At 46.1% G+C, this 27,930-nt stretch overlaps 1 protein-coding gene across 1 annotated transcript; it reads right to left on the reverse strand.

Annotated features, from left to right (window-relative positions):
• Positions 1 to 7,846: 7,846 nt before the first annotated feature.
• On the reverse strand, positions 7,847 to 27,851 carry PAX5 (paired box 5; the record flags this gene model as incomplete). Its single annotated transcript, XM_088527313.1, has 5 exons — positions 27,748 to 27,851; positions 19,258 to 19,423; positions 14,615 to 14,812; positions 10,642 to 10,706; positions 7,847 to 7,975 (listed from the first exon to the last, which is right to left on the reverse strand). Coding segments are annotated over exons 1-5 (604 nt in total), but the record flags the coding sequence as incomplete, so codon positions are not given.
• Positions 27,852 to 27,930: the final 79 nt, after the last annotated feature.

Consider the following 27,930-nt stretch of genomic DNA (forward strand, 5'->3'; position numbering starts at 1 on the left):
GAATAAACTGATGGAACAAATAGCTTACCATCCTTTGCTACATTGAAAGAGGATTCTGAATGCAAGGACAATTTGAATCAGCAGGATAAATTTAAATCAGTACCTGCTGACCCTGCAAAACTTTACTCCCTTCAAAGGCTTTATCTCATTATAGTCACTGGAATTATTCCCAAAAGTAAAGACAACTCATGTGAGCAAGAATTTGCTGAAGTGAGCCCAGAAATTATTTAAGAAAATTCCTGCACATCCCTGGGATTCTAAAGGGAGCTCTTTCCTCTTTAACCTCTTCATAGATTTGTGTAAGTCCACCTCTGTCACCTGATCATCTGGACTTGGAAGTGTGATCTCTGATTTTTTAAATATAATTTTTCATCACTTTTTCCCGACGTTATTAACTCTGTAAAAGTGGGTCTGCAAAAGCATACACATATGTTCTAGACAAACATCATATCTGCAGTAAAATTTTCCAAAATATATTCCTAATATTCCTTGAACATATTTTAAGTTCCACTCTATAAACACATTTGTGCGCGTGCACATATCTGTCCACATACTTTCTGTCAGGTCCTATAGTTACGCACTTTGATATCATACAGTTGGAGTTTCTATGGTAAACTATTGGAAACTAATTTCTACTGAGTCTCTACCTCTCCATAACCTCCTGGTTCTTTTCCTCACAATCTTTCTGTTTTTCATGGTCTCCCATGTGGTTTAGGTCCCCAGAAGCTTCATTCCTCTGTGAATTATTTGTAGTATAACAAGGAAACATGAAGATGATAATATTGATCTCAGCCATGTATTTTCAGGTTTGGATTCTTGGCTGTTAGAAAAGGAGTTAGGGGGATTCCCATCAAGATGGAACCTATCCCATTGTTATTTCTGCATTAAACTCAATCACTGGCTGGCTGCAGTCCATTCTTTCCTGCTGCCAATGCCCTGGTGTTTTAATAGATAATACAAACAAGTCAGTGGGCTCCTTCACCTCTCGCGCTTCCATCCCAGAACCTCGTCCAGCAATCCGCACTCCCTGGCAGTGATGTGATTGCCACTCAGTAAATTCTTCCCTGATAGGGTGTTTGAACCTGCAAGAGTCTCAGCCTATTTAGGAAAATTCAGTGACTAAGTCTCAAGTGGGAGATGATCCCAGTGCACTAACCAAAGGCAGAAAGGGCTTTTACACCAAAACATCATTTCAGACAGACTAGCCCCTAAATCTGATTGATATTCATGCTCCTGACAGACTCTGTTTTTAGAGAAAACCCAAATGTCAAATCCTCTGCCAGCAGTGGTAGCCACAAAGAGTGAGAGAGGGCCCCCAAGTGTGCCCAGCAGAATCCCACATTTCAGGCCTCACATTAAATAGAGATCTTCAGTTGCCAGGGAAACTAAAATAAGATCTTATTCATATTTATATAGGGTTGGAAATCATGTCCTAAAAGGGGAGTTTACTTGAGGAAGATTAGCCTTTTGTGACTGGTGTCACCGCACTCCTCATCCTGCCCTTGCTGGTGTCCTGCTTGCCCAGGTCTCAGACAGCCCATGTCTCTGCTCCTCTGCTCTTCCCAGCTCAAGCTCTGCCCCTCCTCCTTTGCTAGCCCTGAGCTCAGCCCACTCTTCCATGTCAGTGCTCCCTTTGACTCCTTCCACTCCTGCTTTTAGAACTCCTGCCCTCAGGCTTAAGTTGTCTCTTCTCTCAGCTCACCAGGCAACCCCTCACACATCATCACACCATGTCTCCTGTAGCTAGTTCCCCAGAACTCACCTTCAAAGCCCTTTGTCCACTTCTACCCAGCTCCTGTCTCCCCTAGAATGCATGAACAAGGGTAAAGAATGAAGAGAGACAGAAGATGGCTATCTGCACCTTATCACATCCAGGCTGTTTGCTTCCAAACCTAAGACTCTGATACTATTTGCTACTGCATCTAGGCCACTCTTCCAACTTTTGCTGGCTCTGGCCATTTTGTTTGTCTTGCCCAGGGCTGAATTATAGAGCCAGCCGTAGAAAGAAGCTAATGGGACTAAGTTATGGAAAGCAGCACCTTCTATGTGGTCCTGCATGTACAGTTTAGAGAGGTTTTGCTTTTTTTACAGTGGGAGGCCCTGTCTTATTCAGGTGCTGCAAGTATTCCTGGCCCTTTATAAATCCATCAGATAAGGAGTTCACGCCAGCCAAGGTTTCAACAACAGTCACATTGTCCATGTGATTGCAGTGAATGCCAAGAAGAAGATGAGAGCTTTGTGATAGCAATAGGGTTGCAGGACATGGGCAGGGAGAAAATAAAATAGGACTGGTAGGGCAAAAAACAGGTGGATTTTTATGTCCATTGCAAGAAGACATGGCAGGATGGCACTGGAAGCGATATAACTGGTACATGAACATGCTGCTAATCAGCAGGGCAGATTTCAGCTGTGGATAGAGCTGTGGATATTATATCTGATCAATGTCAGCACAGCTAGACATCTGCTGAGGGTCTGGTTCTGACCATTTAAAGAAGTAAAGCTAAACAAAAGGGGAAAACACGTTACAGGCTTTCCCAGTAATATTGTAGAGTTAAAGGAGCCCTGGAAGTCAGATTGGACCTGAGCCACAAGACAGGATGGCAGAAGTCCCAGCAGCATGGAGACACTGTTGTGTTCTTTTTGTCAGATCTGCTGCCTTCTGTTCTGGAGCCTCAAAGACATTTATGTCCATAGCCCTGCAAGTCTCTACCTACCTGTCACAGTAGTTAGCCTATTGTTTCCACCTCATGGGATAACATTGTTTATGAGTGTGGTATGAAGGAAAGACAGCTGTCTGTGTTATTAGTCCTTATTCAGACTTACTTGTACTTGCTTTGACTTTTCTTAGGCTCTCTGACTAGCTCATATTCCCCCTCAATGGGTCACTGACAGTTTGAGCTTGTGTACATCCTTCACAACATGCGCTCTTACAATCTAGATGTGTCAGTGCAAAGCATTTCAACTCCCATTTTCAAATGTAGGTGTCCCCAGTGAGCCACTGCACGCAGGCATCCAAAGAAAAGTAGCCTGCAGCTCACCAGGCTGTACTGAGAGTCTCTGTTTGGATGACTGAAGAGCGGCCTAACCTGAGACATTCCTGCTTGAAACTATTCCATAACATTGGGCAGCTGTATAAAACACTAGATTGCACTTACAAGTTCTTTTCACTGCCATTATCATCCTTGCCACTCTTGGCAGATTGTCCTCCCAAACAGAAGGCTGTGACCCAAATACTGCTAAAAGTCATAAGTCTGTGTTAAAGGAAATACGTTTTTTTCAAGGAGTTCAGCTCAGAAAACAAAGCACAAGCATCTGCATCATCATGCCAGATGCTGACAGCAATATAGGATTATGATTGGTGAGAATGGAAACAAAACAATTGTATGAGTGATGGTTTCATGCATGCCAAATGCTTCCACCACTGAAAAGACTCTGTTCCACTGAATTTGAAATATGCAGCTATTCAGTGAGGGTAGCTAAATCTGCCAGATTTGTTCTGCAGCAAGAGGAGATGGGTGGGTAACAAGCACAAAGATCCTGCACAGTGCTTTGATAAGAAGATCTTGTTAAGATCCTCCTGCCTTCTCTCTCACTGTATTTCCAATCTAGTGGCCAGGTCTAGGAAACAATCTGCAATGACACATGCAACATTTTTTTTTTGTCTAGACAGCTACAGCTATGCAAGAAGACAAAATGGGTTGACTGATACAACACCATGAGCGTCTCTGTCGCTAAGGTCTCCTGCTCTCTGAAGTGGCGTGATTGCATTCCCATGGAGCAGAGAGGGTGTCCTTCAGATTCTAGTTAACCTCTGTTTTAGTATGCCTCAGGCAGACACTGAGTGAGACAATGCCAGCTTGCATAGGCAAAAGTCATGACAGAGACAGTGCCAACCAGGATGGGCAGGCCAATCACAGAATGGTTGAGGGTGGAAGGAACCTCTAGAGATGATCTAGTCCAACCCTCTGCTCCAGCAGGGACACCCAGAGCATGTGGCACAGGGTCACATCTAGGCAGGTTTGGAAGATCTCCAAAGGATGAGATTTCACAACCTCTTTGGGCAGCCTCTCACCCTAAAATGTGACAATTTCACAAAATTGTGATAAGATGTGACAACGTTTGTTCCTGTGCACCAGCACTCTCTGCTTTAACAGCATAGATGTGGTATTTGTGACCCAGAAGACCTCCTGGAATTTTCCAGGTAGTGCTGTGTGCAAACAGGTTTGTTCCTTGCTTGGCTGGTGCTTGTGATCATAAACTACCCTTATTACCTGCCGGCATAAAAGATTTCTCCTCTAATTAAATACATCCCGGAGATAGGTGGACTGCAGTGATAGTTACTTTGGGCTCATGCCAAGCAAGTGACTCTATTTTCACTGAATTTAGCAAAAGGGTGAAGCAGGATAGCTCCCCGAATCTGTGTGACGTTATCAACTTTCCTTACAATTTCTTGATCAGTGCTTTACTCTCCCACATATTCTACCCAGAACAACAGTATCAGAGCTTGAGCACATCTCTGCATCAGTCAGGTGGTGGGTTTGGGACAGCAACTGCTAAGAGCATGTGCTAATCTAGAGGCTCAGAGTCAGGTTATTGGTAGAGGACTCATAAATAGGCATGACGCTTCCCATCAAAGTTTGTGGCAGTTGCACCAAAGTCATCCTTCCTACCTAGAGAAATTATTTATGTTTTGCACAAAGCAAGAGACGTACATGGGAATGGAGATCTATTTACTTTCTCAGTGCCCAATTACAAACCCAGAGTCACTTCTCTCTGCAAGAGTACAGGAACTGAGTATCCTTCTTCCCCACCCAAGCCACCCATGAAAGCCATTTTCTCTGATGGCTGGGCCGGAGATTTCTGGAGCTAGAAATGCCCACAGCAGAGAGAAAACTGTCATGTATAGTTGGAAACCAAGCCAAACCAACCAACCAAGCAACAACAACAACCAGTAAGATTTCCTCGCAACAGCATCTGTGTCTTTAAGCTACGACTGTTGACTTTTGGTTGTACCTCTCTGGATACAGAGCAGAGGTACTTCTGCCTCTTGTGTCAGGCTCCAGTAGTAGTCCTTTAACTGATCCCCCATGAGGGCACATCTGTTCCAAGTCCATATTACATACGGGAAAAAAATAAATAAATACAGGAAAAAAATGACACCTTCAGCTATGTAAACTTATAAAGACTGTCTGATTTGGTGTGTCCTTGTTGCTAGGAGGCAAGCTACCCACCGGGTTAAATACTTGTGACATCTGCTAAAAAAAAATGTCAGGAGTGAGGGGAACAATACCAGATAATGTATCACACTGAGTACTCAATGCAGCTGGCAACATTAAGGGAAGATTCTGTTCCATTTCCCTCCCCAGCCCAGGGAAGTCAGGATTGCTGGACAACTAACTGTCATGCTGTCTGTGAGACATGCGAAGTTATAAAGGCATGCAATTGCATTTCTCAACAGCTACTGAGAAATACAGAGTCATGGCAAAGGAAAAAAAAAAAAAAGACTGCTAAGGAGATATTTATTATCAAGCTCTTAAAGCTGAGAAATGGTTAAATTAACTCTGCCTCCTCGTACATCTGCATTATGATACAATCCATAATTAAAAGATGACCTTCTGATCTCCACATCAGCACAATATCCATCTCTCCATCATTTGTGGTGCAGAGTCTTGGGACACTTTGTGCCTTGCTGTGCCAGGAGAACTGATGGAGACTCTCTGGGATCTCCTTTCAGACAAGACAAAGACATTCTACTGCATTGAAATACCTAATTAAGTACAAATGCTCTCCCTCACACACCTCTCCAAATCTGCAGGTCTGAGCCTATGATAAAAGCAGGTAAATTGGCCTGCTGAAGACCAGCTCTTGTGGGCTCAAAAATCATGACTCATACAACCAAAATGATGGGAGTTGTTTTATAAATCATGTGACTTCTTCTAATAATGAATTGGCAAAGGATGGGTACTTTCTCACCCCTGCCTTTGATCTTTCCAATGAAATATTTAACTCTTTTCTCTATAGCTGCAGGAGCTTCTTATTGTTTCTTCCTTAAATCAGTGGGTCTACTACAAACACATGTACCCAAGAAGTGGTGCTTTAGGGCAATGTTGTGTTAAATTCATGGAATTTGCAACACAGACTTCTTTTCTCCTGCCACAGCTGATAAAATATAAAATTTCTACTATAGCTGTTTTAATATATATACTTATCCATATGCTTAGGGTCTTAATGTGTAAATACATGTTATATATATATACAACTTATTTGTGTATATATATAGATATGTATATATATATATATATATATCATGAACAACTTTTGTACCCATGCATACAGGGTATTTGATTTCTGCATGTAGAGCATGGAAGCCACATTTTTGACCACTTTTAGCTATGCTTCCTGAGAAATTAAGCTTATGCCATTTAGCTTTTTGTCCATCTGTCTGCTTGTCTGTTCTTCCCTTCATCCACTTACGTGCTTGTTTGCCAATCCTGTTCCACTGACCTTCCTTATAATATTGAAACCCACATTTAGAGGATTTTTTAAAGTCAATCTAATTTTCATCAAAAGCTAATCAGTGAGGTTCAGACCATGGGGAAAACAATCCCTTTTCCTCTCTTTGATAATCTCTGAATTATCAGTCCAGGGGAGGTTCCTCCTCTGAATTTCCTTTTTCTCTCTGGAGTCATTTCTCTCCTCAGAGTAGAGGTCTCTACCTCTTCACAGAGGCACACAGAGGATACTCTTCATGCATATGGCTCATAGAGGACCTTCTATGCTTGGAACACCAGTGGCCTGTGGAGCACCTAGGAACTTCTCCACAGCTGACTGAAGTAGGTGACCGAAGATACCCAAAAGCAAAATGCAGGAGTTTGTTCTTCTGGAGCAGGATGACAGTAAATCAGCAAAGAGCAAAGTCCTTAAGCCCACAAGTGTTGCCACTGGTCATTCAGTGAAGTTCCATTAACATCACTGCTGCAAACAAGTGACAGAACAGCATAGCTAATCCTCTTGCATCCTTTCTCTTGCAACAGACAGGGTGAATGGGATAGTCTGCCAGCTGAGATGGTTTTGGCCTCAGCTCCTCTCTGTAAGGAGTTGCCTCCCATTAAAAGAAAGTTCTGGTTTAGATTTAAGATATTCTTATAAAACACTAAGCCAGATTTTCTCCTTTTTCCTTCCTACCTAACTTTGAAAACCCTTCTTTATAAAGCAGTGCTTTTATCAGAAGAAAAATGATGAAAATAGCTCTGATTCGTTCTATATTAACGCTGCAACAGATTGGAGGAAGATGGGCAATATCCAAACCAAAACAAAATCCACTAGTTTTCTTTCAAGTCCAGGCTAATGAAAGGCCTTTGGAGGCTAGTGGGACCTAATGAAATTCAGTATCACAGACATTACTACTGTAAATCTTTGGTCTCTCTGCAAATTATGACAAGCCCCTTTAATTTTATGTTACCAGGTCGCCACAGCATCAAGATAATAAAAATTCTTCCTCTTTCCACTGTTAGAAGGAAAACGTTCCCTCACTCAGGAGGAAGAGCTGATTTCTTAAAAAATATGATGCATCCCAGGTGCTTTCTAATATATTAATACAAGTATATGCTACAAGAAGGGCAATTAAAAAAAAAAAAAAAAAAACACAAAGATGCCAATCTGCTTTCATGCAAGTCGTCATATCACAAATGCAAATTATGTTATTGCTTGCCACAGCCTACCTCAAAGGCCAGACAAAGCTGGGACAAATAACACACCAGAACAGAGCATCCCTTTCTCAGCTCTGCCCAGACTTTTCCCAGTATGCGTTGCCTCCTCTGCTCCAAGAGCAAACAACTTCAATTACCTTCATCCCGCTTGCGTTTGTTGCTCTCTGTGCCAGGGGAAGTAATTCCCAGAATCCCACTGATGGAGTAGGAAGAGCCAGCAGAGTCAGTGCTTACTGAAGACACCTGCGTCACAGACCCTGTGGAGGCTGTAATTGAAAGCAAAGAAGTCAGTGTGCATGAAAATATGAAAGTCAGTGGGTACAGAAGTTTCCTATTGCTGTGGTGTGATCCAGACAGCTTGGGGCTCTACCAGTGACCAAAACTGTGTGGCTCGGAAAGCTATCCAAGATAAATAGTGGTGCTGCATCTCTCTGGTCTCTGAGGTGGTAAAAGTGGCAGCAATCTCGTGCACATTGAGATTATGGCCTGCAGAAGCAGCAGTGGGTCCCATGCCCATCACTGAATTGGTTTCTACAAAGTGCCTCGTGGACGTGGATATGTGTATTGCTGTTGGCTCACGTGACAGCCTGCAGTGCAAAACTCCAGAGCACTGTAAAGAGCTCCTGGCATGTGTGGGACAGGTTATGCTTTTCCTTTAAAACCTCAGCATGTTACGGCTGAGCAGTTTTCCTTGGAAGAAAAAGCTAAGGGAGCTTTTTTAATTGAACTTCTCATCTCAGACCAACTGGAAAGCAAAAGGACAGTGCTAAGAAATGGCAATGGATTGCAAATAGAAGGAAACTTTCAACCACTGTTGTGTCAGAGGTACCTTTGGAAGATACATTTCTAAGACCTATTGGTTGTCTACCACTTCATATCATTAATGGAGTGGAAGGAGATGGATTTGAGACCTTACAAAAAAGAACATCCAGGTAAGATGGCGTGCAGTGCTTTCAATCTCCTGACACAGAAACCATATAGCAATGAAGTGGCATGCACTTGCTATGCTTGATTTGCTGACCAAGCTACAAGTCTCCAGTGGGTGAAAATATTTTTGAGCAGCAAGGGTTACACAGAGATCTAGGCAAGACTAGCTGTTGACTGCATGTGACTGAAGGGCCTTGAAGCTCCTCAAACTGTGAATTAAATGTTTCGCTTTGACAAAATCCTTAGGAAGGGTTCTGGGTTCAGTGCTCAGGTGAAGGAGGTTCTGTTTTTATAGATCATATGAGTCTGTAGATGACAGCCAGCATTGTAGGTATGGTGTTCCTGTTTCGCTCTGGAGGTTCCATGTTTCTGAGAAGCTCCTAGCTTGTAGATGCACAAGGTGTGTGGCCCAGGGCCAAAGGTGGAGAACTGGCATCCATCTCCATCTACTCACAGGCTAAGCCTGAGTTGGCAGGTTGCCACTTCACGGGAGCTAATCACAGAAAGCGGTTTGTATGCCTCCAGATCATGGGACAGTTTAGCACCAGGATCACACCAAGTCCTGTAGCCAAAGTACTGGAATAAGCTACAGCAGAGTAGCATCAGTGTCATGATTTTCTTCTGGGTATAGCAAACCCAAATTCTTAGAAGAAAGTTTTTTTTCTACTCATGTTTTTACTCGATAGGAGAAGAGTCAGCCCATAAGTTTTCATTGCAAGCAGGCTACTGTTTTTCCTCCTTGGGGATTATTTTGGCATATCCTTGAAAGAAAGACCCAGGATGCTGTCCTATAGTGAGATCTCTTCAAGAAGTTCAAAGTGTTAACACAGCTCTTTGCTATCGCGCTATCAGCTCACCCTTGCCACCTGAGGTCAGTAAGTGTTATCCCCATTTCACACATGAAAGCATTACAGTGCAGGGTGACTAAGACCTCCAGTCTGCCTCTGTTTTGTACAACAAGCAATGCCTTATCTTCCTCTCAACAGTTTTCATGGAACAAGGAATTGAGCTCAAACAGAAAACAAAACAAAATGAAAAAACACAGAGGCAAAGAGGCAAACAATGTTGCAAGTTATCTGCATCCTCTCTGTTCTCCTTGGCAGAATTAGGAATAAATTACGGTTTTCTTATAGTCTTAAGTAGCAATTCACCCACTGCCTCCCTCAGCACAGGATATTTCTTCAATACTAGGGCATTAAAATCAATATAGCCTCCTACATAAGCTCCTGAAACAAATTAACCAATGCCCCAAATTGCCTCCATGCAACCGTGTTGTTCAGGAAGGTAGAGGTATTCGGAGCTGTCCATGAAGAATGGATTCAACCCACAGCCTCTGTATACACAGCTAAAGACCAGTCACAAGTCCTACCCATGCAGGTGCCTAGAATGATTTCTGAAGAGAACAAATATATCTGATAAAGAAAAAGACAATCAGCTTGGTGAACTGTGGAAGAGGCCTCATTAAGCAGGAAACCCCTTCCAAAGATCACCTTCCCACACTCACTTGGTTCTCCTGTTCATATTGCTGGTCTGTATTTGAATTAAAGTTCAGAAAGTTTTGCTACCTCTTCACTCAAGACTGCAAGTGCACAAAGAATTATGGAAGGCATGGCTGATAGATGAAAAAAACACATTCAAAACTACTTACTGACTAATGATGCAGAAAATGTTATGAATAAGTATCCCTTTCTTGATTTATTGCTTTAATTATCTGACATTCTATAGACCCCCATTAGTGTGGGGGGGTTGGTTTAGATTTCAATTTTCTGTCTCATGGTGAAAGCTATTTATCATAATAATCAGTAAAATTCAAAACCTTTTAGCAGTATTTATAAAATTCATTTACTATGTTCAGCCCTTGGAGAATGACAAAGAAGGCGCATTAGCACGTGTGCTGAAGTGTTTTATGCAGAATTATCTGTCCATAAGAATGATTAAAAGTTCTTCAGAATATTTGTAATCTATTATACTATTTTTTAATATAAAAAAGAAAAGTTTTCCTTACCTATGCTGTGACTGGAAGCAGGGACTTGCTGATTGGGTGGCTGCTGTACCTTCGTCCGTATGATTCTGCATGCAGTTGAAAAGAAATAAATGACTACTTACTATTAAGCATGCAATTGCGGGGGACACCAGACACTATTTTTTTTTTCAGTTCAGGATAACTAGATAAATGCAAAAATGTCTTCCCATGTGTCACCCTCTTCTCATCTGAAATTTTGGCAGGTTCAGGCCTATATTTTGGGCTCCAGCTCATGTCTTCAGTGATATTTTGATGCCTACCAGTTCTTTGGGATCCTAGTGGGAGTTTGGTGTTCCCGTCCCATTGAGAAGCCAGGTTTAATTGCCAACGTACCAGACATCTATAGCTATTTGGGTATATTTTTGGCCAGACATCCCATGCTCAGGTTGATGCACACTTTTGAGTCCAGACATGACCTTAGGCTGAATCCTTAGGTGCTTGAACACCTTTTTAAATATTCCCCTAAACTACCACTGGGTGCAGTGCTTAAACATCTAAGAAAGATTCTGTTTAATCAAAATGATATTAAAACAAAAACATGCCAAATTAAGTATTCAAAGAGTCACTGCACTGTCATTACTGGGGACAGCCTTTGCTTTGATTTATAATGATACAAGTCAGGAAATAATCAAAGAGGTAGACAAATAAAAGATAAGTTGCATGTGGTATTGGAAGAGGGATGGTGATCAAAAACAGCAACTGAGTTACCCCGTCAAGTGCTGACTTGCCAACGTACTGTTAGGAAGGAAGAGATAAGATCTGAAATGCTGCTGGAGATTAAATAGTTTTGCCACTGACTGCTGTGGAAGCAAGATGAGTTTATGCCTTGAATGAAATACACTCTTTACCCAAATCACGTGTGTCTGCTTTATTCATTTTTTATGCAACCATAGAGAGACGTGGTAAGCATTTCTGCTATATTCATCTAACACACTCTTTTCCCATTTCTGCCTGCCTTGAAATAAAGAAAAGAGAGGAGAGGAGAGGAGAGGAGAGGAGAGGAGAGGAGAGGAGAGGAGAGGAGAGGAGAGGAGAGGAGAGGAGAGGAGAGGAGAGGAGAGGAGAGGAGAGGAGAGGAGAGGAGAGGAGAGGAGAGGAGAGGAGAGGAGAGGAGAGGAGAAATAGCACCATGCACAAGACTTCCTCACTTCTGTGGTGCAGGAAGGGTATCTGGGGCCTCCTGACACATAAATGTCTTTATCTCTGAAGGCATGGAGGACAGGAGTGCTTTGAAACAGCTGGGCAGCTCTCATCTTATTTGAGCAGAGCTAGTTGCAGTGATTAATTAAGCCTTAATCACATAGACTTGCTCCTGCTGTGGAAGAGTGGCTTATTATTAATATTAATCTTATTAATGAATAATAATAGCAATTATTCATTCATATACGGGACTGCAGCTCAAATCTATCTTTCAGAATGCATACATTAAGGCGGATGTGCTACACATAGTTTGTCATAGCTGCATTATAGCACACTGCCCCAGCCCTTCAGTCTAACAGTTATGACAATTCTCCTCCTGAATAGGAGAACAGTAGCAAAAGAAGAGCATTACGGTGGTACAGTTGTAACACAGGCAGACTGTGCAGCCAGACTAGCTGCAAGAATCTGATTGAATGACTTCTGGTGGTGGCTCAAGCCTACAACTAAAGGGCAACATCCAAGTTGCACAGCATGGCTGAGAAAGACTTGTCACTTTTCCACAAATGACATCAGTAAATAGGGTCCAAGTCTTCCAGAGCTAGGAATTCAGTCTCCTTTGCTGCTGGCACTTTAGAGCATCCACACCCAAAGCTCCAGATCTGCTGCAAGATCAAAACCATTTAAAATACACCTTACATGTTTATGAGTGTTATTTTGGAAAATGTCTTGGAAAACAACTTATGTTGCTGTTTGTGTGTATATTTACACATTCAGGAGTAGAAAGCACAATCCCTTTGCACCATGCCTTGTACTCCATGCCTATACTGTATTTTCCTAATCCAGCTGGCTGCCACGCTGTATCTCTCTAGTTCCTTCTTCGCTGAGACCTAAAGAAAAGAGGAAAACTCCTCATACAACATTTACCTTCCCCCACACCTGAAAGTTTGGGGATATATACAGCCATCTCTGTGCATGAGCATCTAGTTGTCATTAAGCAGCTGCATTAGGCTGCCGGGAAATAAAGTACACAAGAAATTTCACATCTCCTCCTGTCCCCTAAAGCCATCAGCTCTCCTGCCACTGGCCAATGGATTCTAATCCTGCCAGGCTTTCATACCTTAAGAGTAAGGCATATTACACATCCTTAATGTGTAATAACCCTATCAGTAAAGCTTTGAGGCACATGCTTACTTCAAATATAAGATAGTTCCCACAGACTACATAATATAATTGGGAGAATTTAAAATTAAAGCATAGCACTTCAATGTGAATTCCAGGTGTGCTGTCATAATAGTTTGGATTGGAGTTTTGAGGATATGCTCCCAGGCTGGCAAAAAATATTCTCTGCGTGAACAGTCTGACTCAGAAAGATTGTGTGCATTTCAAAAGGAGTTTCACACTTTTGAGAAAAGGGGTAAGTCTTAGCTGCAGTAACAAGAAGATCAGAAAGAAAGTAATTTCTGGCCAAAGGACTCGGCTGCAAATCATGGAGTAGATTTGCAATGCGATGGCAACAAGTGTGTGGACATCATCAGAGTGGAAACATTCAAGGACAGAGCAAGAGATAGAGTATGAAAAACTGGTAAGAACCAATAAAACCTAGAGCCTTTTTGGTAGATTTTTGGACAATGCCTGAAGCCCTACTGCTCAAAGTAGCAGCAGTGCTTCTTACGTGATAGGACTTGAGTTGTTCTCCTGGGAACAGATTTGGCCTGTGGCTACATGAGGACAAATCTTGCTAGAATTTTCCTTCATTTTTCCTGGTTTCCATTACTATTTCTAAAGCAATTTTTTTTAACATAAAATCTCAGTGTCTACAGGGTTATTTGTTGCTGCATTAAATTCTAAGCTAAATATGAACTTGAAAGAAGTACTAAAAGATGTGAATGAGCAAACCTAACCTTTATTTATCCATGCAAATATATGACTGCATTCAGCTTGACAAGATCAAACCAGTATTCCTAGCTAACACTGTAGAAGTCTTCCCTGTTGGTCAAGTGACAGTTCCATTCACGCAGATCTATTGATACGGTCAATAAAATAAAATTTCATCAGTTTATTTCATGTAAACATAAAGAGATTGAGCTGCATAGTTGCATTCAAAGGATTTGGATGAAATTATATAAGTGGAAAAACATCTCAGTAGCCTAAGAGGCTCCCAAATGCAGGGCCAAGGCTCAAAATGAGATTCTCCTGCACCTTTACAAAAGTGATTCAAGGCCATTTAAGCATATCCATTTAACAAGCAGATATTCGGAGCACTTGGAAAATTCTGACTGAATTCCACCTTTTATATTCATGGTAAATGGTTACCAAACATCAGATCAAATTTAGCAATATTGAGTAGATGGCAGAAAGACTGCAATGCTGCCCTTCTTCAGAGAGTTGAGACCCAGACTTCTTCTACATTGTCTCTAGCCCCAGTATTTAAACTTTCAACTTTCCTCCCTACAAAAAGAGCTTGCCTTGGGATCCCTGCCTAGTCCAGGTTTCAGTCCAAAAGTGAGACCCAATTCAGATCCAATAACCCAAAATATTTTTGGAAGTCCCAGTCTGGAGAACAGGGGAAAAAAAAGCGGGGGGGTGGGGAGGGGAAGAAGCAAAGGCTGAGAGTAGAATTTGTCCATTCCTAGGAAATGTTTGTAATTTGTGATACTTTCATCATCAAGGTGAGCCCATGGCTTCTCTCAAACCCCAAACACATTAAGAAAACATATGCAAACAGCATTTCTTGAAGGTCACCCCAGACATCAAGGTCCATGAACAAATGAAGATTCAGAACCAACTGAACCGCTGAGAATATGCAAATTTTTACCTGTTAATTGAGCTGACACTGGGAACAGTGTCATTGTCACACACTCGCTCAGCTAGAAGTCTATCCCTGATCTCCCATGCGAACATGGTAGGATTTTGGCGCTTGTACTCCGCAATTTTTTCAACGACTTTGGGTGTGGCGACCTTTGGTTTTGATCCTCCAATCACTCCAGGCTTAATACTACCAGTTTCGTAATACCTGGGACAACATCCAAAACAAAGCTTTAGTTATCTCAAAAGGACAGAGAACATGCTTTGAGATTTATAGAGAACACAATTTCAAGGTAACCAATCCCTGGAAAATCCTAAGATACATCTTCACTTTCACATACACATTTTCTGCTTATGTCATGCTTTATCACCTAATAGATTAACTTACAGTAATTGGAATTGGGCCTCAGGATAGAATATATATTTTTTTCTGTAATAGCAAGACAATAGAAACAATGCCAGATTAAAGGGCATGTCGGGATCCAAAATTAACTGAAAATGTGTGTTATTAATCAGAGCTGCTGGCAATAGAAACAATTCACACCAAAGACCTTTTTTTTTTTTTCAGGGGCGTTTTTTGTAATAAATTATTGTTTCTAAAGAAATTCTCCATAATTTACATATACAGCTTACTGTCATTTCTTAGCAGACTGAAGATTGCATACAGCATTTGCCCATTCAAAATAAATATAACACACCTTTTCAAAATTATGGTTTTAATATAAGATTTTGTTTCAATTGCTATGTTTTAGAGAGAGGGAAGTGTTTAGATCTCGGAGGGCTACGCTGGCTTAGGGATGGTTTATTTGGTTGGTCATCCAGTCTTTTCTCATATACATGGTCTTTGCACCCACAAGCAGTTCTACTGGTGTCATACCAGGAAAGGTGGTAGCACTGGACCCTAAACTGATTGAAACATAAGACAGTTTTAAAGTCTTAAAAATTCTGTTAAAAACAGAAGTCAGGTTGTGTCCACTGAGGAGATCGTTCTCCTCTATGCAGTTTTCAGGATGTGCAACACACAAGGACATTCTTCTGGCCATGGGCTCTCTTTGTTTGTATCTTGTGAATTTTTACAAGCAAACAAAAAATAAACCTTGTTCCTACCTGCAGTAAGGCAAGTGCTTTCCTGCCCTAACCACCTGGTCTGGTAAATCCTTCCCATACAGAGCTCACTTGGACTTCATAAATATTTAAACCAGAGGGACCCAGCTAGATGTATTGCACTTGTCCATTGGCTCCTTAGCATCTACATTTCTAACAAGGAGCTTAGAAAAGGCTCTCAAATAAAAGTATAGGCTTGTTTATTAATATAATTTGTCTGCATCTACTTGACATCAGCTTTACAATATTTTTTTTTAATTCCACAGTCTTTCTAGTGGGAGGAGAGCACAAACAAGCTCTGAAGCTGGAGTCTGTGTCACTACAATATGCATTCATGTTTACCAAACTTCTGCCAGATCACTGTTTTTTAATCTTTCTGGAAAACCTGAAGTATGTGCAGGACATAAAATCCCTTTGAAGAAAATGGCACCATGTTGTTGGTGCATGCTTTCGAATACCATGGATGCGGATCTGAATTTCGCTATTCTCGTTTTCATTGAGCCAGTTAATGGAAAGTGCAAAGTGTCAAAATCCAGCCCCCCAAAATCTAGCCTAGAATTGTACCATAGGGCACAGTGGTAAAATTTTGCTCCTCCCATGCTATGTTTCCTGAGGCATTAATAAAATGATGGTACGCTTGCACCACAAACCTACTATAATCTTGCATCTCCAGTCTCATAAACTTTGCTGGTGGTCTCTCCTTTGAGGCAGGATCTTGATGAATATTATACAATGCTCAAAAAGTCATAGTTTTCTTAGCTTTGGTCAATAACTGCAGATTTTAGAAGAATTCCTTTGTGTTCTTCTCCAGCACTGCCTCTCTGCACGTCAATATGGTTGTGTTGCCCCTTGTCTCGACTCCCTGTCAATGCCAGATGACCCAGCCGATAAGAAAATTAGCTACGAAAAGGCTTGGGGAGCACTAACTGGACAAACAGAGCCTGTTCCTCGTGGCTGACTCTGCCAATGTTTGGTAAGCAGTGAAGGCAAAACCCTGAACCTCCAGAGGTATGGATGAGGTATGGATGAACTACATGGCACCAGCTCACTAAGGTCCTGCTGACATCATTTGGATGTATCAGCTTAATACAACATGAGCGCAACCAAGGAGCAAAAGCACTTGGGGAATTCTGGAGAGCAAGACCTTCACTCCCAAATCTTCTAACCACGAATCAAGTACCTACCCACATATCCACACAATTCTGAGCTCAGCAAAAATCAATATGCATTAATCAAAATACTCATAGCAAATAGGAAGACGTTGCTGGACCTTTTCCCAGGAAGGAGCTCACGTGTAGCACGTGCCAATTAATGGCCAGTGAAACCTATAGCCACCCGTTTCCTGTTCACCCTGGTGTTCAAACTGAGAGCAGCTCGAACAGCTATGGGTGGCAGAGAGCTACCATCTCTGGCACTCAGCTCCGTTTTAAAGACAAGCTCGGCTGCGTTTGGATTTCATCTATAAAAATTAGCTCCAGGGTCTTTTAGTCCCGTGAAGATGACAATGTAAGTGAGGAGCAGGCGTCTCCACAGTTCTCTCCTACGAGACTGTGGGGGCAACCAGACAGTTTTTACCTCTGGCCTGGCAAACACAGCTTGCTGTTGGTCATCATTTAGTTAGGTTTAAGTCTGCATTAGGGACTAATGGATTAAAAGATTTTAATAATAAAATTTCAAATAAAGGATGGAAGAATTTTTCATAAGAATCCCATTTTTTTTCAAATGCATGCTCGCAGATCTCCAATTATAGTGAAATTTTACCCACTGTAATTATTAGTTATAAAAATAATGAGCTATGAAATTCTCATTAATTGCTGACAATTTAAATGACAACACTCTGGAGCTTCACGTTTAGCTCCATAGTGAAAATATATCTAAAAATAAATCCATTCAAACTGGCAAAAATAAAACTGTTGGACATTTCACTGTGAAGTGGATAAATTTAATGTTTATTAGCTTTATACTGGTCCTGATAGTTGGTAAGCCAGTGGAGGATATCCTGGACATATTTATTAGCAGAATTATTATTTGGAGATTAGGAGCCTATCCTGAGAGCAGATAATAATATAACAGAATGAAACAGCCTGTGATGGGCAGGTAGGTCTCAAAACATACGAAAAGTTTTTCACTTAAAAAAAAGTAAAAGCCATTGGTGTCCGTAAACATACACTAATGTAAAAATCGGGAGGAATGCTCTTAGCTTACAGAGGCTGCAGGGATGCTCAGTGTCACCTAAATATTGGTTCACGTGGCCTTCTAAAATCACACAGTTCAGGACTGTAGAGAAGGTGTTTGACGGCCCACATGGTCAGAGATGACAAGGCTACAGTGAGAAGAATGATGAAAGAATTAAAGAAAAAAGAAAAAAAGACATAGGACTTCGCCAAGTTCATAAATGTTGCTAATTCAGGGAAGATCCTATGTGTGCTACCATATGAGTACCTGCTGTGGTAATCTTTACAGCTACGCTATGATTGATTTTAAGAATTGGTTAAAAATGGATTGTACCTTTGAAGCTTCGTCAGTATTTAAGAAATAAGCTTTTCCCAAACTATCAAGAAAAAATACTGTAATAAGAAAAAGTAAGTCTTCCTTTATATGACATGCTCGATCATGGACCTGAAGTTCAAAGCATTTTAATATTGTAATTTAAACAAATCATGTTCAAATCATGTCCACAATTTACAAAGAAGCAGAGGCAGGGTTTCTTTATTTTAATTTCTTTCTTTTTTTTTTTTTTTCTTTTCCTTTTTGGCCTGAATCTAATTCAAATTTCAAAAAGACATTGGGAAATGTTTGGAATTCAGAGCTTAATTTGCTGTTGCTCTGCTGTTTTGAGCAGCTCCTATCCAAACTTTCAAAACAGCCAAGTTTAAAACAGGTAACTGTTAATTAGTGGCAATCTGTGTTTCAACTAAGAGGACCATCACAAGAGTAAAATATATATACAGATACATATATATACACAGACACACACATATATGTATGAATGTATATATGTGTGTGTGTATGTATATGTATGTATATACATATAATAGTGAGACAATTTCCAAAATAGCCAGTGTTAATGAACACATGACAATGCTCATGCAACACCTCAATATTTAATGGTATAATATGCTTAAAAAAGGTATTCTTCAGAAATCACAAGGAGTAGCTTTCGGGAAATGGTTCATATCTTTACCGAGGATGAGTCACAGATTTCTCTGTTTGTTCAGTACAGACAGATGCACGATATGTATCACATACATACCAAATACACGACATGTGACATTTCCTAATTTGCTTTGAAATTATCTGCAAGAAACTCTGAAAGGAACAAAATAAATGTATAGATAGTTGCACTTTTTTGTTTTTGCTCAAGCCAAACATATACAAATCTCCAGGAAATCAATAGCAAAGAACACTGCATCATGGCTGGACTGATTTCCTAAGATATTTTTATTATTCTCTGTTTGATTTGTCCCTTGTTTTGCAGCCCATGAGTAAGGGACAGGCATTGATTTTTTTTTTTTATAGACATCAAAAGATTTGTCATCCTCCCTTTACCTGCCAAGTATTTTGCTGACACAACCATGGCTGACCCGCAGCTGCCTGGAGATATCGCAAGGCCTGACCCCTTGGTGGGCAAGTTCCACGATCCTTTGACGAACAACATCTGGAAGGGGGCGGCCGTTCACAAAAACACCCCCTAACTGATTCACTCCTCCATGTCCTGAAACACACAGGGAAGAGGGGGAAAGGACAAGGGAGGGGAAAAAAAAAAAAAAAACAGTTCTGTGATATTTGGATGACATTTCTCCACTGCAATCCTGTTTAGTCACTGTGTTCTCCAGTGTTGGGGACATCCATGATGCTGATTATTCTCTTTTTTTGATTTTTTTTTTTGCTTTTACCATGCACTGCTGAAATCCCAGGAATGAAGGGAAGCAGGGCCATGTTGTATTCTGATTGAAATTTCACACTGCTTGCAATGCTACTCATTGAAGAAGTGCCTCCTGCCTGAAGGCAGCTTGGTCCCCTTGTTTGAAAAATGACCATTCGGAACCATATGCTTATGTTCAGATCTGCTAGATGTGGAGCATGTTCCTTTCAGCACAATGATCAGTTTTTCCCACGTAAGGACTCCCCAGTCAGTCCTGGTGCCTGCATAGTGGAGGCTTTTTATCAGCTCTGACTAGGAAGCCAAGGAAAAACAAAGCTGGATGTTTACTATCTATTCAAAGCTAAGCAAATAAATAAATAAATAAATAAGGAGGGGGAGTCTTTTTTTTTTTTTCCTTCCAAAAGACTTGACTTAATCAAGAGGAGAAAAAAAAAGAGCACGATTTCTGCTCCTACAATTTACAGCAGTCTGGGCAGATATTACGATCCCACAAATGAAATGTGAACACTCAGCCAAGCCAAATATATTATTCTTTTTCTAGCAGATTTGCACTGTTCACCTTTAGCAAGGTGAATCATATATCTGGTGGGAAATGGGTCCCAGTCAGAGGAACAGCAGTGAAACTGTGTAAAACCAATGAACATGTAATAATCCCATGTAGCAAGTGAGAAAATATAATTAACCATCATGTTGTTAATCATCCAAACTACTTAAATTGCAGAGGAGCAGAGAAATTGTAAACAAGCAATAGAGGCAGGCTGCATAGATGGCAACACTGGAACAAAAATAATAAGGAAAATCTCTCTATATTCACAGGATTTGAAATGCAGAAATCAAATGCCTCAATATTGAAAAAATATATGTGCAGCCATTTTTATTTCAATTTGGTCATTTTACCATGGATAAAGTGCTATCAAACTTTGTAGACAGCTTCTAAAACTGTCAGGGCACATTAAATATATTTGATTGCAAAAGCCATTTAAAGCATGCAAGATAAAGTCTTCTATCAGTTTTAGGAGTAGATCTTTCCTAGCAGCAGGGCATCTTTTTAAAGGCATCCCTCCTGCAAACAGAAGTTTGTTCTGAGTGCACCAAGTGCAGCACACCCTTTTCAAAGGGAACATTTGGTGATGTAAAGGTAAAACACAGTGCTGCTCTCCATGATGAAATGATTTTAAGGCGAGAGAAAGGAAAACTCTATGAGTGATTAATACTAAAAACACAGGACCAGTCCCACAAAGCTGGAGTGAACAAGACCTCGGGCTTTACACCCATTACCAGGTTAATTGTATTAAATCATGAGCAGCACATTTAATATATACGACAACATTTCGTAGGTCTTTTTTTTTTTTCCTCATAGAGAGAGGAAGGGAAGGCGGAAGTTGGAAGGAAAGGAGGAAAAAAAAAAGAAATAGAAAGATTCAAGGAGAGAAGGAGAAATTGGGAGAAGAAAGGAGGAAAGAAAAGGAAAAAGACGGGGAAAGGGAAAAAGAAAGGGATTAAGAAGGATAAGGAGAGCAAGATGTCCCTTTCGGGGACTGAGATGATTCCCCGATCCTAAACCAACTCCCCAGCCCTGCAAAGGAGCAGGAAAGGAACAAAGGCCCCTCCGGCAGCAGGAGCTCGAGCGGCCCCGGCGCGGGGGCTGCGCGGAGGCGGAGAGGGAGCCCGGCCCGGTGCCAGGCCCGGGCCTGGCCGCCTTTTCCCGTGGGCGCCCCGAGAGGGCTGCGAGGCCGCGAGAGGAGCCCGCGGGGCCGCTCGGGGAAGTTTCTCTCCCGGGGAACCGCGTGCGCGGGAGCACGGAGGGCCACGGGCTGCGGGGGCACCGGTGCTGCGGGCGCTGGCACCCTGCGGGCAGAGCTCTGGCGTCCAGGTCGCTCCGCTCCGGGACATCCCCGAGGAACCCCTAGCGTGGGCCCCGGCCCCGGGTGCCCTCCACGAGCCACGGCAGCCGGTGAGCAGCGTCTCTTCGGCGCTGCCCGTGCCCCGCTTCCCTTTCGCCTCTTCCCGCTCGTCCAGCGGTCTGGCTCTCGGCCTCCTAAAATACCAGCGCCCAAAAGGAGCCGGGGACAGGACACGGCCCTCTCTCAAGAGGTCCCTTTCGGCAGAGTCCCCCGCGGAAAAAAAAAAAAAAAAAAAAAAAAAAAGCACTCGGCGTGCCGGGTTAAGCCGTATCCGTCGCGAAGACCGGCGACAACAGCAGCAGCCCGAAAAGTTACGGGAAGCGAAACTTTTTGCGAAGCAGCGAGAGAGGTGGCCGGCGGGGAGGGCTGGGGAGAAGGGGCCCCGGCGCGGAGGGGCCGGAGGTGCCGCCCGCGGGCGGTGCGTGGCCAAAGGCCCCGGTCCCGGGGAGGACAGAGACACCACGGGCCGCGGGGGCTGAGCTGCCACCCCGCCCGGGCGCCCGCGCGGAGCCAGAGGAGCGCGGCACCCACGCGCGAGCGCGGCCGCGGGCGGAGCGCCTCTCCCCTTGGCCGGAGGGAACCGGAGCGGTTCGTCCTAGCCTCCGCTTTCAGGGCATTACACTGTTTTTTGGTGATGGTGGGTTTTTTTTTTTTTTTTTTTTTTAGCACCTCTTGCGGGGAGAAATGAGTACAGGGCCGGTTTGGCAGCGCATTTGAAGTATTTTCAGAAACAGAGAGGGAGTCAGAGAGCAGGTAGTGATTTTTTTTTCTTGGCTCCCCCTCCACCCCCCGCTTTTTTTTTTTTTTTTTTTCTCAATAAATTCCTACAGAAGATATCGATTTTCCATGACTTTGGTTAATAGAGAGAGCCTCTCACACCCTTAGTGGTTTCTCTCACGCCTGATGTCCAGCCAGATTAGGCAAACCTGCCCTCCGTGCATGCAAGCGTCACAATCCGCTTGGGGGGTCACCTCCCCAAAAGGCACTCACTTGATGAATGGGGCTTGTGGGCTTTCCGCCCAAGATCAGAGGTAGATTTTTTTTTTATCTGTAAGCACGTCCTCTTACAAATTATTTGATGTTATTTTATCTGATTAAGGGGAAACAAATAATCACACCTCTAAAAATTGTGTATTTCCGTGGAAGCGAAGGTGCAGCTCACACGCAGCAAGGGGAGTCACCGACCACTACCGCTGCCGCATTAATCGACTCTCCATATCCTCCAAAATTATGTGTCGGACAAAGCGAGAAAGCAATAGACATATAAACAGTAAAATAAAGAGGGAGCGAAAGAGAGAGAGATTTCTAGCCCTAGCACTAGCTGGTTTATTTTGCAAACAAATCTATTTTAGCTAAAAGGACTGCGGTGCACCAGGAAATGAGATTAGTTCTACCTTAAATTTCCTCGCAATCTCTCGCCGTAATGCACCGTTTAACTCACCGTGAGAGAAGATGTCATTTCACATAACACTGTGCTAATGGATAAGTCTTCCCCCGACCTCTCAAGCACAACAAATCTCGGTCAAGCCCATTCCACACGATCTGTTAACTTAACCAGCTCTGCTACCCGTAGGGTCTCTCCCGCACTTTTTAATGTAAAGGTTGCAAAGGAATTGCTCTGCCCTTCTCCAAATGGATAACAAAACGTCGCCTTCAGCCCCGGTTTGTGTCCGATGGATTTTCCTTTTTTTTTTTCTTTTTTCTTTTTTTCTTTTTTCTTTTTTTTTTATATATTTTTAATTAAGATATAACAAAATTTGGAATACAGTTAAACATAACATGGCAAACTTTTCTATTTGTCAGAAATAGAGGGAGACTTTTTTTTTAAGAAATTTGACTACATACATATACTATTATATATAAATATGTATGTGTTGGTACACACATACATATACGTATATACATTCTTTATTGGCTCATTCCTCCACGGGGACAAGAGTTCTTAGAAAAGAAAAATAGACGAACACAAAAAAATATATACCTGTGTTATGGTATTCCTTGTTCTATTTTGTGTTCTTCTAACCAAAAAAAAAAAGGAAAAAAAGAAAAAGAAAAGAGAGGGAGAAAGAAAGACAGAAAAGAGAGAAAGAGGCACGCCAGAAAGGGGGGAGAGGGACCGAGGCGAACATCGCCTCTCCGCGCCAGAAAGGAAGGGATGCCGGGATGGAAGCCCAAAGTCGCGCGCAGCCCCGAGCGCGGCTGCCGCCCGGGATTTCGTTTGCGCGCCGGGCCTGTCTCCCCGCTCGGTGCCGCCGGACCCCGGGACGGGAAACGCGCCCCCCATTCGCAAATGCTCTCGGCCTGGCTCGGCCCTACCGTGTCAGAGAAGTTGAACTAGCAGCCTACTTACTATGCATTGCTGCAAACGGGTCGTGCTTACAGTGTATTTCCATCGGAGCGGTCCGAAGCCGGAGCGGACAGCTTGGCGGAGCCGGTCGCGATTCGTCGGCAGCACTCGAGTTTCGCGGTTTGGGGTGGTTAGGGGAGGGAAGGGAAGAGGGAGAGGGGACGAGGAAACAAAACCGAGCGGAAGAAAAAAGGCACCAAACGCCCCCAAACTTAGGATGGAGGTATCCGACACCGTGGACCAAGCGCAGATCCTCGTTCTTGCGACTTGCAATGTCCGCTTATTCCGCAAGGTAGGAGTCGAGGTGCCGCCGCTGCCTTCCTCCCGGCGCCGCGAGCCGCCTCGCTGCCCGCCGGGCTCGGCTCCGCTCCCTTCGGGCGGCTCCGTCCCTCGCCGGCGCTGCCGTCAGAGCGCCATGGAGCCGCGCGGGCGCGGGGCGCGCTCGGCACCGTCCTCCCGGCCGCGGCGCGGGGCGAGCAGGAGGGAATCCGGAGGGAAGCGGCACCCGCGAGCTGCGTCCCGGCCCGGGGAGGCAGCGCTCCCCGACGGCTCTTTGTGCTGGCGGCGGAAGCGGTCGGGGCAGCCTCGGTTCGCGTCGGCGTCCGGGAGAGGAAAGGAAAGAGTCGGCGGAGGAGAGCGTGAAAAAGCGCCACGTCGGCGCGTCTCCGTCCCGGAGGGCGCTCGGCGCTGTCCGCCCGTGCTGCCTCCCCCCGGGCTCTCTGCGATGCAGAAGTTGGAGGAAACTTGGTGCGCCGGGCAGAGCGGCCGCGGGAAGAGGCGGTGGGTGGGTAGGGGAATGAGGGGGGGAAGAAGGTGTGCGCAGAGCGGGGAGGCGGGAGCAGCAGCAGGAGGGGGGGGTTCGGTTCCGGCGGGGCTCTCCGAGCCTCGCGCCCCTCGGGCCGGGCGGCGCCGCCGCCTATCTGGCTGCGTGAGGTTCGCGTCGCAAGCGCGGGGCGCCCATCGCCTCCCGCTGCCGGTTCCCGCCGCTCGGCGCCGGGCGCCTCCGCCGCGCCCGGTTCCCGCCTGCCCGTGCGCCACGAGCGCCGCCGCCTCGCGCGGGCTGCCGCGGCCGCCGGTGCCCCGGGCGCGCTGGCTGCGCGCGGCGGGGCCGAGGGGGTTTGTGGCGGGCGGAGGGAGGCGCGGGCGGAGGGCGGGAGAGCGGGGGCGGGCAGGAGGGCGGGATGGCGCCGGGGGAGGCGGGGAGGGGAAAGGGCCCCGCACCTGCTGCTCCGGCTGCGCCCGAGCCCCGGGCGCCGCGGCCGGGACCCGCGCTCCGCTCCCGCCGGCGCCTCCCGGTGCCTTCAGCACCGGCGCCCGTGGACAGAGGCGGCGGCGGCGGCGGGGCGGGGGGGGCTGCCCCCCCGGCCGTCACTCACCCGCCCGGGGGCCAATGAAAAAAGTAAAGTTGTCGGCGCCCCCCATTGGCTGCCGGGCGGGGCCCGAGCCCCCCGTTAGCCAATGGGGGGCGGCGGGGGTGGCGCGCGCGCGCGCTCCCGGCGCGGCTCCCGCGGGCGCGCGCGGACGTGGCGGCCCCCCCTTCCCTCCGCCGTTCCCGCGCTCCCCCCTGCGCGTTCCCGGGGGGAGATGTGCGCGGAGCCGCGGGCGGGCTGCGCGCGGGACCCGGCTTTGGCGGCTCCGGTTAATTATTTGTTTGCCTGTTTCTGTTTTTGTTTGGTTAGGCTCGGTTTTTAGTTTCTCCTCTCGCGCCGGGAGCAGCAGGACCGCGCAGCCCGCGTGGGCGCCCGCGCGATGCCCACGGCCTCTGCCGTGACCTCCCCTCCGCCGGGCGCCCCCGGCAGCGCCGCTCCGCGGGTTCGCCCCCCATCGCGTCCCCAACGCCCCCGCACACTCGTGCCCCGCTCCCACCTCCTCGTGCCGCTTGCGGGGGTTTTATCGGACCCGTGCGTGAAAGCGCCGCTGCAACGCGGGGCTGCAGCGCGCGCCGAGGCGGATCCGAGGGCTCAGGATCCGCGCCCCCTCCGCCCTCGCTGACCCCTCGCGCGGGGCGCGGGCAGCCCCCTCCGCGCCCGCGCACCGGCGCCCGCGCCACCCGCCGGCCGTCGGTCGGGGCGGCCGCCGGCGCGGGCGGGTTTCGTTGCGGCCAAAACTCCGCCGCGAATGCGGGAAACCCGCGAGGAGCGGGCGCGGGGCCCCCGGGCGGCGCGGGGGCTCCGCGGGGTTCCCTCGAGCGCGGACGGGTCTGAGTGCGCAAGGGAGGAGAAAATGAAAATAATTTTTTAAAAGAAGGTGGGGAGACGCCTTTCAAGGGCCTGTTGTCAATGCACGTTGTATATGTGTGTGTGTGCGCGTTTATATACACACATATATATACTTACACATATATACGTATATATGTGTGTATATACACACACACATATTATATATATACATACAATGTATTATGTATGTATTCTATATGTACACATATTTTAAAAAAATAAAACACAGAGAAAAGCTTCATGCCTCTTCCTTTACAGCTTCTCCCCGTTCAGCCTCACGAAAGGCAGCGGCAGAGGTCAAACCTGGTGGAGCGGCTGCTCCAGGAGATTCAGGCAAGCAGGGAGGGAAAAAAAAAAAAAAAAAAAAGAAAGAAAGAAAAAAAGAAAAAAAAATCGGGGCTCACTGGTATGAAACGCGCTGCCTTGGTCCAGAAAGATACATGGGGACATAAGGGTAGTGGGTCTTCTACGGGGCAGACTGGGGCCGAGAGGGCAGCGAGCTCCTGGTGTTGGGCACTTGGCGCCCAAGAGCGGCCTCAGAAGGCGTCTCCGGCCGCCCCCGCGTTGCTCCCCCGACCCGCTCTGCGCGGAGAGACGTCGGCTCTTGCCCTGCTCCTCTGGGTCCACCCTGGGCTCGGAATCGCCGGGGCGGTCACGAATTTGGGAAAGCCGGGACGGAGCACACTGGGGGTGCGGGCACAGGAGGAGGGCAGTGCGTGGGCTGGGCGCGAGCATGGGCTGGGGACCCCCCCTTCCTCCTCCTCCTCCTCCTCTACAGCAAACGCGGGGTAGGCGGGGAGGGCTGAAGCCCCCGGCTCATCTCTCTCTGCCGAGATGCTGCAGCGACGGCGGCACCCGCAGGATCCCGGCGCTCCCCCGTCTTCCCTCCGCACCCCCAGCCCCGCGCGAGGCCGCGGCTCCTGCGAACGCCCGCGCGGAGCGGGGCAGAGCTCGGGCCAGGGGAGCGTGAAGCGAGGAGAGAGGCCCGTGCAACCCTCCCCCTTGTCCCCCCCGCGTCCCCGCCCCGCTTCGGCCTTCCCCGTGCCACGCAGAGGCCTGCGGCTGGGAGCAATGAAATGCTTTATCGATTAAACGATTATTCAGGCGATTTAACTAATAAAAGGCCCCATCGATCGCTTCGAAATTGCATTCTTTATACACAGCTCGCCTGCGCACGTCCAGGCTCTGCACCCCTGCCCTCCTCCCCCGTGGGGGCGGCCGCGGCTGCCCCGCTCCGCACGGGCACCCTGGGCACGCGGATCGCGAGCCCTGGGGCCGAGTCGCGCGTGGACCCCCTGCGCGACACTCAGGTCGCCTCCGAACCCCCTCCAAGAACCGGACCCGCGTGCCGCCGACCTGGCGGCGCTGGGTATTTTTTTTTTTCCAAGGAAAACAGCCCAGTCCCGACAATCCCCCCCCTAATTTCGAAAGCGCAGAACGCACGCGGCCGCGTAACCCCGCAGCCCGCCGGGCCCGCAAGCGCCTCGGCGCTCACCGAGAGGCGCCTTCGTTTCCCGCCGAAAGCAGCGCCCGGCTGGTAGCGCGGCCTGCGGTGCCCCACGCGCGACAGCGGGACGGCGTGGGGCCGAGCGTGCCCCCTCCGCCGCCTCCCCCGTGCTGCCCGGCCCGCAGCGCCCTGCGCAGGGAGCGCGGCCGCCCGCAGCCCCCCGGTGCGGGTCCTACCTGCTCGGCCGCTCCTGGGGGCTGCGAAGCTTTTCTCTAATTCCATTCTGCTTTTTCAGGATTTGGTGAAATGGACAGGGAGAGAGAAAAAAAAGTTTCCACTTCGTGTTATTGTTGGCTTTCCTCTTCTCCTTTTCTTTTTTTCTTTTCTTTTCCTTTCTTTTATTTTCCTTTCTTTTCCTT

The sequence above is a fragment of the Tinamus guttatus genome, unplaced genomic scaffold (genome assembly GCF_059628265.1).
Source record: "Tinamus guttatus ecotype Peru unplaced genomic scaffold, ASM5962826v1 Tinamus_guttatus_pri_ptg000278l, whole genome shotgun sequence".
In the NCBI taxonomy this organism is placed as follows: domain Eukaryota; kingdom Metazoa; phylum Chordata; class Aves; order Tinamiformes; family Tinamidae; genus Tinamus; species Tinamus guttatus.